The sequence below is a fragment of the Chenopodium album genome, chromosome 21, assembly GCF_948465745.1.
Source record: "Chenopodium album chromosome 21, dcCheAlbu1.1, whole genome shotgun sequence".
Taxonomy (NCBI): Eukaryota; Viridiplantae; Streptophyta; class Magnoliopsida; order Caryophyllales; family Amaranthaceae; genus Chenopodium; species Chenopodium album.
This window is the reverse complement of record NC_137854.1, coordinates 36,245,775-36,260,135: the sequence shown is the minus strand read 5'-3', so window position 1 is coordinate 36,260,135 and position 14,361 is coordinate 36,245,775. Positions and strand designations below refer to the sequence as shown.

Here is a 14,361-nt window from a genome sequence, read left to right as displayed (position 1 = left end):
CCTAATTTATGAAGTAAAACAGCTCTTGAAGCCTAACTAAGACAAGACTTGGTGTATGATTGGGCAATCACTTGCTAGTATTTTACATACATTCCCGTTAATTATAGTCTCTCTATAGGATAAAGTTTAAGTACAACTAGGAATACCAAACACTTCACCATGCAATAAAGGGATATTTCAATTTCTTTATTAGGAATGACGAATTGGCCTTCGACAAAAGTAGAGCTGGCAAACAAATCGTGTTAACTCATGTTCGTGTCAATAAACTATAAAACAAATTAAAAGTTCCTCAAACTAAAACTAATTCATTTTTTAAATGACTAGAATGCTCAACCTTAAACCGGTGTTTTATCAGTTTACCGTAGTCTATCGCAATTAACCAAATTATCGTCATTCTTATCCCAATTAGCCACATTCACTTATATAGTACTTTGATTCACTAATATAGTATTTTGAGTATTTACATATAAATGGGATAAAAACAAGTTATTTTGGGTTAAATATAGTCTTTCTTTAGTTTTGGGTGCGCAACAATAAAGAGAATTTTCTTTTTAAAAAAGATTAATAAATTATTCACAAATCGGTTATGATGTATCCATATAACCATTATAAATTTTCCATCTTAATTAATTTAGAAATTTATGAAAAATTCCACATTGATTAACAATACCACCATAATCAGTGACATTACTTACAGAGTATATCATTTTACCTCCAAATTAATTAGAATGTAATTGCTTTTCACAACTCTGGTTTCTAAGAGTGGAGTTTCAACTTTCAGGTGTTGAAAAATCCAACATAGTTGAGTAAACATAACTCAAAATACTAAGGTTATCCTATCCCCACCTTAATGTCACTTATTTTTCTTATATATATGAGGCAAAAGTGTTGCATGAGTGCATGACCATCACAAAAATTCAAGCAACAGGCCAAAAAAAAGGGGGAGTGGAGATAGGCTCGACTATTAATAAATGAACGTTTAGTATGTTACGGTAGGCATGTCAAACTGTCAATATTCATGAGACTTTGGAAGGATGTAACAATTAATATTAGAATGGAATTAATAAATAAGTGTTTAGTATGTAAAGGTAGTCGTGCCAAACTGTCAATAATTATGAGAGTTTGGGACAAAGTAACAATTAAAATTAGAATGGATGAATATAGAGGCGCATTAGCATAAATAAACTTGCTAAAAATTCAATCAAGATAGGACCCTAAGCTCTATAAAAATTGGTGAGCAATACCTCAGACTCGCTCTGCTTTGTTAGTGGGTACCCTTAATTTAAGGACCTTCAAGAGAGAATATATCAGCAGAAGGTGCCTTGCATGTTAAAATAGAGCTTTATAGTAGAGTAGTAAAAAGGGTTTAAAGAAGGAAAAAAATAAAGTGAAAGGGTTTATGAATTATGATGCCTGAAAAATTAGGCCTATCTTTATGCCTTGCACGCCGTGGGTCCATTTTGAAAATGGGACGGTGCTGCTGATGCATATTATGCTAATATTGGTCTAGTACTATAGAGTTGTTTATCCCATTAAATATGGAAATATATACTGGAAGGTGGATGATTAGAAATTTAACAATATGATGGTAGCCCAAATTTGGAACCTTAAAGTTAGTTTTCATAGAATACCTAATTTTAGTCTCTCTCCTAGTTATCACTACGAATTCTTACAGACATCAGGGTACTAACGTACGTACTAGTCTACTAGACACACCAGTCACTCACACGGCCACATCCAAAGGTTGTATTTGATGAATAAGTAATTCAAATTTGAATGAACACCTTAAATTGGGTAGTCGGGTGTATAATAGTTAGCTGCGCAAATTGTGCATTCAACTAAGCCTGTTTCACTGTGGCATAGTTTAATTCTTATCTTGTTTGGTTTAAGATTATGCATCCCATATACATTACATTATCTATAGGCATTCATATATCTGCAGCTTTTGACACCAAAAAGGAAAAGGCTGAACGTTTTAACTGAAATGAACTTCATAAATGGCCTCCACTAAAGGATAGGAATTTATGCAAAACATTAGCACTGAATTTCAAGGATGAAGAAATACCTGGAGGTTAAGGAATATGATTTATCTTAGCTAGTTGCATGGTAGTGGTCCTTGCTGCAACCCTATTAGCTCTGTCTCTCATAATTCTTCTTGCAGGTTTAAAGCTGCTTATTTTGTATTTTTGTAAGAAAGATGAAATTTGTTAAGCGAAGAAGAAGAAGCAACAAAACAAACAATCTAACAACCTTGAGGGATAAATTTTAAACTCTATTTACACAAATACACAGATATAAATTGAATAATGCTCTTATCTTGGTTAGCAGAAGGCATCATTATGAACAGCTTTAAGCTCAAAGTTGGTATAAAACTCTCAAAGAAGCAGGACATTAATTCAATGATTCCTAGATATTGTCTGTTGGTTCTAGCTTAGTTAACAAAGTACATTATGTTCTCATCATCAGCCCTTTCTGCAAGCTCCATGCTATTTGAGCCATGAAGTTCTACTTGACCCCTACTTAAAGTTAGGAGACATTCAATGAAATCAATTAAATCGCAGCATTTAGAACAAAAAACTCGTGAAGCTTGCCTGTAAATGTCACTTCTTTGGTTAATGTTTACAGCATTTCATATAGTCAAAACTCAAAGGTTCTCTCCTACAGATTATAATGATGGCATGAGTAAAATGAACATGGAGTTTGCCGTTTTCATACAAGGGAACAGAAGTCGTCATCCAATAAGCCAGGGGTACAGAATCATATTGGCAATAATTAGAGTTTAGCCAAACCTAGATTAAAGTATGATAAGTAGCAATGTTCTACCATTAAGATGTAAGAATTCTAATGTTAAAGTAGCAACAGCCAAGAGTAGATTATACACCGATCCATCTTAACAGAGCAAATTGTGGGAATCTTCAAACCATTTTGCAGTTTCATTTGCACAGCTAGCAAATCATGCAAGTCTTTTCTTTTTTCCTTGTCTCTTTATTCATGCTAGCTTAGTTATCTCTGCTTACATGTTTTGATCATTTGTTTATTGTGAGATCTAACAGATACTAATTCAAACAAAAATTCCTTAATCCCAGGGTGTAGCAGCCTAGCAGGAAGCCAGAAAAGTTACATCATGTGATTTCCTAATGAACATAGTTATAGATGGTGTGGTAATATTAGAGTACGTTATACGAAGTAATATTAAGAAAAGCGGAGAAAACATCTCAAAAACCTGTGGATGTCCCTAGTACAAATGATAATATTCATACAAAAAGAAATCAAAACAGAAACAAAATGATGAAATGCAGGCAGAATCAACTACCAAGACCAAATTAGATAGACTAACAGCAGTATAAGGAAGAGAAAACAGAAAAAACACTGCACATATTATTTCGGATTTCCATCCCTATTTCTTAGGGCAAGCCTTAAATTACCTGCTAAAAAACTGAAGAGACCAAGAATTGTCCCAAACTTAAGATAAGTAACAACCACTCGTGGTTCCAATGCAGAACCCGCATGGAGTCTTAATCAAAATCAATTCAAAAAGGGTTGACTTAGTGAACATCAACTCACTTGGACAAGGAAGAAGTGGCCTCCCGCTACTATTGATTGAATCCATACATGCATGCAGAAGGTGAGTTTGAGCTTACGTCTCTCGTCACATTTGCCTACTATGCAAGTGTACTGCATGGAAGAGAATTACTGAGTTACTAATCAGATCATGTAATAATTGTTCAACTAATGTCTTAGATTAATAATGCAGGGAGAAAATATTTTCCTTTTCTTTCATTGTTTTCAAGCATGAAAATTTAAATATTTAGTACAGTAGCTACTATTGATTTGAGATAGACAAGCACTATGTGGTGATACCAAATCAAGGAAATTTAAAAGTCTATGAAAACTAAAGACAAATCATATACACTATGGTCAAAAAGAAAAAATTCTGGACTTTGGAGAAGACCAGCAAGTTTCACAACCTGGTCAACAATGGCCATCAATGGGAAGGCACGGCAATACAGTTATCACATGTTGGACGTTTTCATCACCCAAAAGAAGGCACAGAAAGCAGAAGCTTATTAGCCCTTCCACACAATCTTCAGTATGAAGGGAATTATAGTTTCAAATACTTGAACCTGTCAACAGGATGGACTTTGAAAAATTAGCAAGTTGATAGAGACCGGCAAATAGGAAAGAAACTTCAAACTCTAGGAGTAAAATTCAATCCGTAAACAACACTTAGCAAGATATATTGTTGGAATTATTAAGAGATGACTAACCCTCTATGAAGTGGAAAATTTTCCATTCCATCATTCCACCAGCAAACGGGTTAGAAAGCTTACATAATTTTTCAACGATGAAGAAGGCCTCTTCTCCCATCCCTAGGCCACAATTTTTTGTCCCATTGATGACTGTTATCTTCTGGGCGAAAATGTCGATGGGAGACCCGAGAATCCAGACAGTCAAAATCATCTGTGGGAATCAGGTTCAGAAGAATTCGCCTCCTTACATCAAAAATTTTGTGACAACAATGGGGAACCTCAACAACCAAGTTCGGACCTCTGGATTTGGGGAATCAGTCTCAGGATCAGCTCCTTACACCAATTATGGCCTTGCACAATGCTACGGAGACCTTTCTTCTCTGGACTGTGTACTGTGCTATGCTCAAGCACGAACTGCCCTCCCCCAATGCTTCCCTTCTACTGGAGGTCACATATACTTGGATGGTTGTTATGCAAGAAGTGAGAACTATAACTTCTACGAGGAATATTTGGGGCCAACTGATACAGCCATTTGTGGTAACAAAACAAGAGCTAAAACAGCATTTGTCGAGTCAGCTAGGAGGGCTGTGATGCAGGCAGTAGCAAATGCACCAAAAAATAAAGGGTATGCGAGGGAAAAGGTATTGGTCACTGGAGAAGGAAATGAGTCGGCCTATGTTCTTGCCAACTGCTGGGGGAGCTTAAATATTAGCTCTTGTCAGTTATGCTTAAGGAACGCATCTTCAAAGATATTGAGATGCTTACCAGCATCCGAGGGACGGGCTTTGAACACAGGGTGCTTCATAAGGTATTCAAATGTCAATTTTCTGAACATTGAATCCAAGAGTGGAATTTCAAAAGGTAATTTAAATATTTTTTCACCTTCTTGGTCACAATATAATCCTTTCGTTTGCTTTTATTGGTTGTCCCAAATTAATCTTCTGGCATCCTTTGGAAGCAAAAGAATATCTCAACATCACATCAACGTAATTCCTCTCACAATTCCAACAATATCTCTCACTAATTTCTCTATGTATCAACGGTCAATTTTATTATTTTCATGGAAATATAGTTCTCAACTTCCACACAAAAAAACAGAGACAGTTCTAAGAGACAGAGGCAGTACTCGTTTTGTCCTGGAACTCATTTAGCGTGAATTATGCTTTAGAATAGAAATAATACAGAGACAGTTTGTCGTGAAGATCATAGAAAAGAAACTTACTGTCAGGTAGCAGTGCATCAGCTTTAAAATCCATTTGCATTTGAGTTCTTCAGGTACTATCAGAGTAATAGCAGTCAGTGTTACCAGCACAGTCATTCTTTTGGCAATTGGGATAGCTGCTGGATTTCATTTCAGGAAGCTCAGGAGAATAAAGAAGAAACGAAGAGGTATAACAATGATTGACAAATGCAGCATCTATAGATAGATTTCCAATCTCCACTATTCTCATTGTTTTCATTTTTTTTTTCTCCTTTCCAAATAGGATCAAACGATGCAGAGGAATTAGTGCAGATGCTTAATGATAGAAGCTTGAACTTCAAGTACTCGACACTTGAGAAGGCCACCGACTCTTTTGCAGAAGCCAATAAGCTAGGGCAAGGAGGATTTGGAACAGTATATAAGGTTAACCCTTTCCTTTTCACTGATTATTGCTGATGAAAACTGAATTAGTAAATAATAATTTTATAAGTTGAAGAGAACAGGATCTGAAGGAAAACCTAAGGCAACAAGAAAACTCTGTCTGAATCGTCTGAAAGAAGCTGCCTCAATTTGAGTAGAAAATTAGCACAGCTCTACGTTCACCAAATCTTTAATCTAATAGTGTGTCTTCAGGGAGTCTTGGCTGATGGAAGGGAAATTGCTGTCAAGAGACTCTTCCTCAACAATAAATATAGAGCAGCAGACTTCTATAATGAAGTTAACATAATCAGCGGCCTGCAGCACAATAATCTGGTTAGATTATTGGGCTGTAGTTGCTCAGGACCTGAAAGTCTACTTGTCTACGAGTTTTTGCCCAACAAGAGTCTTGATCACTTCATCTTTGGTAATCACTATGATCTCTGCTACTTAATAAACTGAAGCTCATCTTTTTTTATGATCCCGACGTTGAAATTCTTGAATGTACATCATCAGATCCCTTGTTAGGTAGAACACTAAACTGGAAGAGAAGATATGGTATAATGATTGGCACTGCTGAAGGCTTGGCATATCTTCACGAAAATACAATTACAAGAATCATTCACAGGGACATAAAAGCAAGCAACATTCTGCTGGACACAAAATTTCGAGCAAAAATTGCTGATTTTGGGTTGGCCAGGACCTTTCAAGATGATAAAAGCCACATTAGTACAGCCATTGCAGGCACACTGTATGTAATTCAAAACTTTATAATAGGTTAGCAATAAGTCCTGTCCAGAATAGAAGGCAGCATATGCTATTGTGTGGGGAATGTATTGTCGCCTTTCCTAATATAGTTCTAGTTTATGGTTTGATTTTCCAAATATAGACCAGATATATAAAGTGGGAGGGGGGGGGGGGGGGGGGGGATGGTGTTCTATCATGGTATGTCCTTAATTTTTAAGGGGTCGTGAATTTATCTTCTTTCATTTCCATGCCTAAAGTTCAATTTTCACAAAACTGCATATTGCATCAGGGGATATATGGCCCCAGAGTATCTAGCTCACGGACAGCTAACAGAGAAGGCAGATGTTTACAGCTTCGGGGTGCTGCTGCTAGAGATAGTCACAGGAATGCAAAACAACAGGACAAAAAATGAAGACTACTCAGAAAGCTTAATAGCAAGTGTGAGTTCCTAATTTTTCTTTTTTGTCCTACCAAGTTGTCAAAAACCATTATCCAGTGACCTAAGGCTCCTAACACTCTAACAGGCATGGAAGCATTTCCAAAGGAGCACTCTGGAAGGTATCCTAGATCCAAACTTAACATCACCAGAAGATGACGGCAACATCAAGGAAGAAGCCATGAGAGTTGTGCACGTAGGACTCCTGTGCACCCAAGAGGTACCTTCACTCCGGCCATCAATGTCGACAACAGTACAAATGCTGATTAAGAAGGAAAGGCACCTTCCTCCACCTTCCAGTCCACCCTTTATAGATGAAAGGACTATGGAACTCAATGACATATTTGAAAAGCCAAATCACCCTCTAAGAGGAGAATCATCATCTATCGCTACTCTGGCTTTTAGCTCATTTCAAGGTAGGTGATTATACTTCATACTTGTGAAGGTAAGACACATATTCTCAGAGAAGAAATCCAAGGCAATTGTAAAGCGTACGTGAAGCAAGCTACAGAATAAACAGAGGTAAAACAGGAAAAGATCACACATTGTCATAAGAGCTAGTAAACAGCATGCTCATTACTCCATAAATTCCAGTAGCAATAACTAGAATACGAAGACAGTTGAAAGGTGAATGTGTTCTACTAATATAGTCGGTAAATGGACAACTGAATTGTTACCTTACATCCACAGCAGTAAATCAATTCAAATTATACAAAATTCAACAATCTCTCTCTCTCTCTCTCTCTCTCTCTCTCTCTCTCTCTCTCTCTCTCTCTCTCTCTCTCTCTCTCCTCCAAAAATTGCTTAGTAGTCCGTGAACTCAAAAGTGATTCATCTAAAAAAACGAAGAAAGTATATCTAATTTTCTTACTCTATAGATGTTCAAAGCCTTCATCTACCAAAAAAAAGGCCCCTCTTCAATCGCAAAACGAAAGATGCTAAATGCAAATATATGCTAGGTTGAAAAGCAATAGCTGAGAGTTTATACTCACAGTTAATCAGATCCAGGTTCATGACAACTTGACAAGTAGCAAATGGCCAACAGTGGACAGTAAGAAGTCATATGAACCAATAATTAAACTCATTATATTTACAAATTATCCAGTATGTAATTAAACAGATAAAAATATGACAAGGTAAAATAAAAGCTAGTAATTCATACTACACTACTTGAATAATGCACATATCTGATGTATGTCCATTTCATCAAAATGCCATATCTGTGAGGTAATAGACAAGGACCCACTTATCGAGTTAACACCAGATTCCCCATGAGTCCACCAGCAATCTCATAAAATTTGGCATCTGAAAACCCAACCGAAAGAGCAAGCTGTTCCAATTCCTTTCCTACACCAAGAAAATTTGATGGACTGAATGAACTACCTGAACTCTTAAACTTTCAGATAATAATCTGGTCTAATCTCATTTCTTCATTCTTAACAAACACTGAAAACAGTAAACAAAAGCAATAACCTTATATGACAACTTCAGTAAGATCTTAAGACTTGTAGATAATGCCTACATGACAAAGATAAGGTGCATAAACTCGGGCTATTAGGCAAATGTAATGTGCTGACCTGTCAGATATTCTTGAATTGAGCTTTTCAGGTATCTGTACTCCTCAGCCAGACCATAGTTAGTAGCAACAGGAACAACAATGTTGTCTATCATCCATTCCTAGAAACAAGCAAAGAAGAATTAGAAGAAAAATCGAACTTTATTCAATGAGCATTGTTATGTGTGCAACTGAAGCCATGAACTTCATATAATGCAACAAATATCATAAATATTCATCTTGGAAATTAAATTTTCATGCTTTTGTAGCTCGTCTACTCCTATAAGCTAATGAAAAGGATTCCAGAGGAAGCACAGGACAGGTAATAACAGCCAAGCAGGGGCACGATTGCCTACTCTCTTATAACATTTGCTACATGCTATAGTCTTTCAAGTAATCACATAAACTCTTCTTTCCAAGAAACCAAGTATGCTTGAATCAGTTGGAAGCATAAATATCTCAGAACATAAAAGACAAGAAAATATTAATAAATATCTGAACGACACCACAAAAGCCAAACAAGACAGAACTCAATTCTCGGCCTGTAAACCAATAATCTGTACCTGGATCACACCAGTAATTGGTTCCATGCTTTTATTAAAATCAAGGATTGAAGCCTTACACCCTGACATAGAAATTCATCATTTAACTACAAAAAAGTGTGATATTTAATCCATAGATGAGTAGGCAATTGAAGAGATCACAAAAACCTGGTTTAAGAACTCGAAAAATCTCTTCTACAGCTCTTTCTTTATCTATTACGTTCCTCAATCCGTAACCCATAGTGATGGCATCAAAATTATCATCACTGAATGGTAAGTTAAGTGCATCACCTTCCAACCACCTGTGATGCATTTGATACAAAACTCAACTACCTCCTATGAAATTGTTATTACAAGAGGAATCCTCGAACAAACATCACCAGCTATAAAATTACCAGTGCTCACTCTATGTTCATGTAGCAGAGAGTGGACCTTTCTTGCTGCCGTGATGAAGCAACTGACAATTGGTTCCTCGAAAAATCCAAGCCAATCACCTGTAAGTAGATCCCTATTGTGACCACATAGGAATCAAGGTAGGTACACTTTTAAATCACAAAGACAGAGATAGAAAACCTGTCCATCAAGGCCAACTTTTTCGGACAAAAGAAACGCCAAATCCCCACTTCCGCAACATATGTCCAACACACTGTTCCCTCTCTTAGCTCTGTTGGCAATATTGCAATGACAGAAAAGAATTGAAGCATATATATGCTTTAAATTTTGGAAAATAATGTTAAAACTTTAAAGTTTCAAATCTAATAGCACATAACTCAGTTTGATGTTTTCCCTTACATATTGTACTCATTTTCCATAAATATACTTACAACGAAAAGAAATGGCATGACATCCCCCCCCCCCCCCTCCCCCTCCTCCTTTCTCCAATAAAAATTACACTTGTCTGTTTCTTTCAAATTAGATTAACCAATTTCAAAACGCGTTTCAGCAACAAATTCCTTTTTACGCCACATTTAACGGACGAAGTACATTATAAAAGGAAAAAAAACAAAAAAAAAAAAAAAAAGCATTTTCCCACATTAAACATCTTTTCTAATTTTTTAGGAAAATATTACTCCGTATTTGTAAAGACAATTTGGTTAGGGCAACATTATCATTCTAATGTAAACGACCGAATTCAACTTTTATGATTTCACCATTCTATTAACCAAGAGTGAAATACTGATTATCAATACACTTGGTGATCAATTTAATGCTATATCTAATTAACTGAAATGCAGTGCAAAAACAAAACCAAAATTTAACAAAATTGTTAAATCATGATAATTTTTAAAACTGATAGCAGAAAAGTAAAATTATCTTTTTCTTGTTTCATGTTTTGATTATTTGTTATCAAAATTTCAGAAAACTGAAAACAAAAAACAATGCCAAACCCTACTCCGATCCGTGTTTTCTAATTTGACAAAATTCAAGGTAACATAACACATTAACACCTACTGCTTAGTAGGCTAATATCATTCTGCTAAACAGACAATCTATTAATCCCAAGAAATGTTGCAACTAAAAAAACGGAGGAACTAGCTAGTTTTATAAAATTAAAGGAAACAATTAGTAATAATTCTCAACCTCTAAATCTCTAATAGTGGAATTTAATACTTAATATTCACCCGTCAATAATATATACTTGATATATTCAAGTAATTAGCATTAGCATATGTTCAAGGATAACATCATCAGAATAATAAAATTTCTAATACCATTAGAAATTTGGGCAAATAATTAAACGTCAAATAATCAAAAACAAATTAAAATAAAAAATTACCCGCTCCAAGACACGGCCATGCGCTTCCAAACACGATGCTGCCCCAAGCTCAACAAATCATTCAACTGTAATTTAATGTTTCTTTATGAATTTCAGACTTAATCAACTAAAATTAAATTGGTAGAAGAATCATCAAAAGAAGAAAATAAAAAGGTAAATTAAAGTGAAATACGAATAAATAAATTAAAGAAAAATGAGAAAATGCGTACGTTATCATAAACAGGAGCAATGCGGCTAAAAAGCGCCTGGCGTTGATCGGAGCATCGAAGCTTAAAATTCCGGTGCCGGAAAACAGAATTTTCCGGCGAAAGGAGTGATGGACGGTGACGGCAGTGTGAGAGTGGTGTTGGTTGTAGTGTTGTCATTTTGGGTTATCCTCTTTCTCACTGTCTCTCTATCTTTCTTCTAGAAGAGATATATTAAAGTTTGGACTATATTATTGGGATTCATTGGGCCGTTCGTAACAATTTTGTTGGGCTTTCGTGACAGAATCTCAAGCCCAATTATTATTTGGCCCAAGTAGGACAGATACTCAAGTTTTTGTTCACTAGCAAACTTTGCGATTTAATATTTTTTTAGGGTAATGTTATACATAGCCCTTATATAAGCATTGAATTTACTCTTGAAAAATGTATAAAGTTAGGAATTCATGACAAAAACACGCGCACATCGGTGTAATTAGTGTATTTTTGTCATGATTTTCTAAATTTAAACAATTTTCAAGAGTAAATTAAATGCTTATATGTAGCCCTTAGGGCTATGTATAGCATTTTCCTTTTTTTATAATAATAAAAATATTTCATTAATTAAAAGTCATACGACATGTACAATAGAGATTTGATGTTAACAAATACATAACATATTGAATCAAATAAAATTTCCTCCATATAAACTACGATTGTTGAGTAGATTATGCACTGCGGAACATCTCCCGCTTATATTGCTAGATAATACAACCTTGTTGGAGTGACAATCTAACAATCCTTTGTAGCCGTGAGGATGTTTTCCTTCTGATTCATCTGTCTATATTCGAAAACTTGATAACTTCTTCACCTATGAAATAATTTTATGACAATCCATTAGATTCTCATAATCATTCATAACATAAGAATTAAGGTTGACCTAGTTGGTTGATGCCCTCCTTCAACCTATAATATAGGAGGGAATCGATTATCATCCCAAATAAGTGAGATTTTCAATTTCCTCCTACTTGCAACAAAATTCTCCTGATCCAATAGAAAAATATAATATGAAGTAATTCACAATGTTTAGAGTAGAGACTACCCTATGCTAGCAATTTTTTATTCTTAATTATAATGAAAGATATATAGTTTTACTTAATTTGACGAAATAATAACAAAAGTTCTAATTGTTAAATTAATTAGTTAGTTTATGACAAATTAATTAGATAGTAATATTATAATAATGGTTTGACTATTACAATAATAACAAAAATTCTAATTGTTAAAGAGGTTCAATAAGTTGAAGTAAGTCTAATAAAGTCCAATTAAGAACAATAAGACCAACAAGGCCGGCTCAATCTAAGTATAACATGAGTAATAAAGTTACATAAGTTTGGTTCATGAGTACATAAGAAGATAAAAGTCATTATATGCCCTAAAATGAGGGGAAGATACAAAGTATAATGAGATGTTTGGTATAAACATTGAAAACAGAATGACCATTTTCATTTACCCTGAAACGAAAGAAAACAACTAGAAGAGATAAAAAGAATCATCTAACTCTTCTGTTTTCATTTGTTTCATTTTACCGTGGAAAGAAATCACTTTAATTAGGAAGGTAAGAATTTGGTAGAAGCCATTACCGCTAAGTAATGTAATTGCTACCCAATCCTTCTAACCAAGCCTTCAATATTGATATTGGTTTAATTGAATCTATTTCCAACCAAGAACGTTACCAAACATAATCTATGTTGGAGGTGGCTTCCAAATACTAAACAAATGAACAATGATTCAAAAAGTGACATTTTTGTCATGTTCTTAAAACTTTAGCGAGTATACTATAATGTGATAGATAATAGCCCTATTAAGTAATCTATTAAAATTATTCTTATGTGATAATCATTTCACATTAAATTAAATAATTAGATTAAACTATCACTTCAACACCCTTATTTGGCATACTATATATGGGATCCATCTGTAGTAAGCCATTATTTTCCGGAAGTCAAAATGTGGTAAGTGTCAAAGATGCTTTGACCAGAATTTTCCAGATTGAGAAAATGGAATTAATTAATTTTAAATTAAATAATTCAATTCTCTGTTTGGTGATAACAACTGTGCTGGATTGGGCTTAAAATCAGAATCGTGTCGGCCATAACCTAAAGTTTTTAATTGTAATAAATTCTTTTTCTTAATTTTATTGGATTTGTATATTCCTCTTCCTCTCTAAATTAGTGACCATAATATTAGTAAATTAATTATCTCTTGTGAGTCTCACGTCTTAGTTATTGAGTGTTTGATTAGCTAATGAACATTATTCCCTACATAAAAATATATAATGCAAAACAGAGATAGAATGAATCAAATGGTGGATATGTGTATTTAGTTTTAACATTATAACATGACCCGAGTTTGAAGCCATATAGTACATGAGCAAACTCATATATATGTAAGTGGAAGTGTTGTCTCACATTAATTGAGTGTGAAGGTAAAATAGAGTATTGGGATGTGTAAGTCGCATTGAAGAAAACAAAAACTATGCCCACTTTATAAGCCTAAGTGGGCTATAACCCTCATAGCCGTATAATTTTACTTCCTTAGACTTATAAAGTGGACATTTTAACGGATGCAGCCTAGGCCAGTTTATCAGAACGAAGCACATCAGATCATAATAACATTGCATGATTCTTAAGTTGCTATATCAGTGATTGGAACCTATTAACTTAACGCATATTAAATTAGTACGCATGTGGTTTATTGAGTATTGAGTAATGAGTAAAATATTGTAACTACGTAGGTTAAAGCAATTGATAGATAGAGCCATAGAGGTTAGAGCTAACCATTATCTTAGCTAATTTTGAAGGTTGATATATTGTTTGCAACTTCTATATATTTTGCATTTTTCAATATTTAATTTTCGATAGATGCAAAGGGTAAATTCAACGAGGATTATATGTTCTACGTCTAGTTCTTCAGAAATGTAGCTCTAACTCTTTTGATATACTGAATGAGTCTTAGCTTATCCAATTCTGAAAGCTATCCTCGAGAAGGCCGATGTTTTGATTTCGGGGATAAAATCTACAATGAAAGTTGAATCTAACAAGGTCTCATATGACAGTTATTATGTTTATTGAATACTCCATCCGTTTTTAAATACTTGCTCCACTTTCTATTTGTGGCCATTTTTAAATACTTGCTCCATTTTTTTTTTGGAAAGCTATTACAATATTTAATTAATTTTTCTCACCTAGTGG

At 34.6% G+C, this 14,361-nt stretch overlaps 2 protein-coding genes across 2 annotated transcripts; one reads left to right on the top strand and one right to left on the bottom strand.

The window, feature by feature from the left end:
* The first annotated feature begins 4,420 nt into the window (after positions 1-4,420).
* On the top strand, positions 4,421-7,475 carry LOC145602912 (cysteine-rich receptor-like protein kinase 2). The gene is made up of 7 exons (XM_081659059.1): positions 4,421-5,111; positions 5,526-5,639; positions 5,735-5,874; positions 6,085-6,295; positions 6,385-6,619; positions 6,905-7,055; positions 7,140-7,475. The coding sequence occupies exons 1-7, from the start codon at positions 4,421-4,423 to the stop codon at positions 7,473-7,475; spliced, it is 1,878 nt and encodes a 625-aa protein (XP_081515185.1).
* Positions 7,476-8,096: 621 nt separating this feature from the next.
* Positions 8,097-11,316, bottom strand: LOC145602183 (2-phytyl-1,4-beta-naphthoquinone methyltransferase, chloroplastic-like). Its single transcript, XM_081658352.1, has 8 exons — positions 11,135-11,316; positions 10,926-10,990; positions 9,722-9,812; positions 9,554-9,642; positions 9,317-9,450; positions 9,170-9,231; positions 8,629-8,728; positions 8,097-8,398 (listed from the first exon to the last, which is right to left on the bottom strand). The coding sequence occupies exons 1-8, from the start codon at positions 11,288-11,290 to the stop codon at positions 8,298-8,300; spliced, it is 798 nt and encodes a 265-aa protein (XP_081514478.1). The 5' UTR covers positions 11,291-11,316; the 3' UTR covers positions 8,097-8,297.
* Positions 11,317-14,361: the final 3,045 nt, after the last annotated feature.

Bases quoted from the DNA above. Each gene is read 5' to 3' on its own strand.
- LOC145602912 (XM_081659059.1), top strand. From the start codon at position 4,421: ATGTCGATGGGAGACCCGAGAATCCAGACAGTCAAAATCATCTGTGGG. The intron at 5,640-5,734 runs GTATAACAATGA...CTTTCCAAATAG, and splicing joins AATAAAGAAGAAACGAAGAG to GATCAAACGATGCAGAGGAA. The intron at 6,296-6,384 runs GTAATCACTATG...GTACATCATCAG, and splicing joins TCTTGATCACTTCATCTTTG to ATCCCTTGTTAGGTAGAACA.
- LOC145602183 (XM_081658352.1), bottom strand. From the start codon at position 11,290: ATGACAACACTACAACCAACACCACTCTCACACTGCCGTCACCGTCCA. The intron at 9,232-9,316 runs GTTTTTGTGATC...TTTCTATGTCAG, and splicing joins TTTTCGAGTTCTTAAACCAG to GGTGTAAGGCTTCAATCCTT. The intron at 8,399-8,628 runs GTCAGCACATTA...TTCTTGGTGTAG, and splicing joins AATTCAAGAATATCTGACAG to GAAAGGAATTGGAACAGCTT.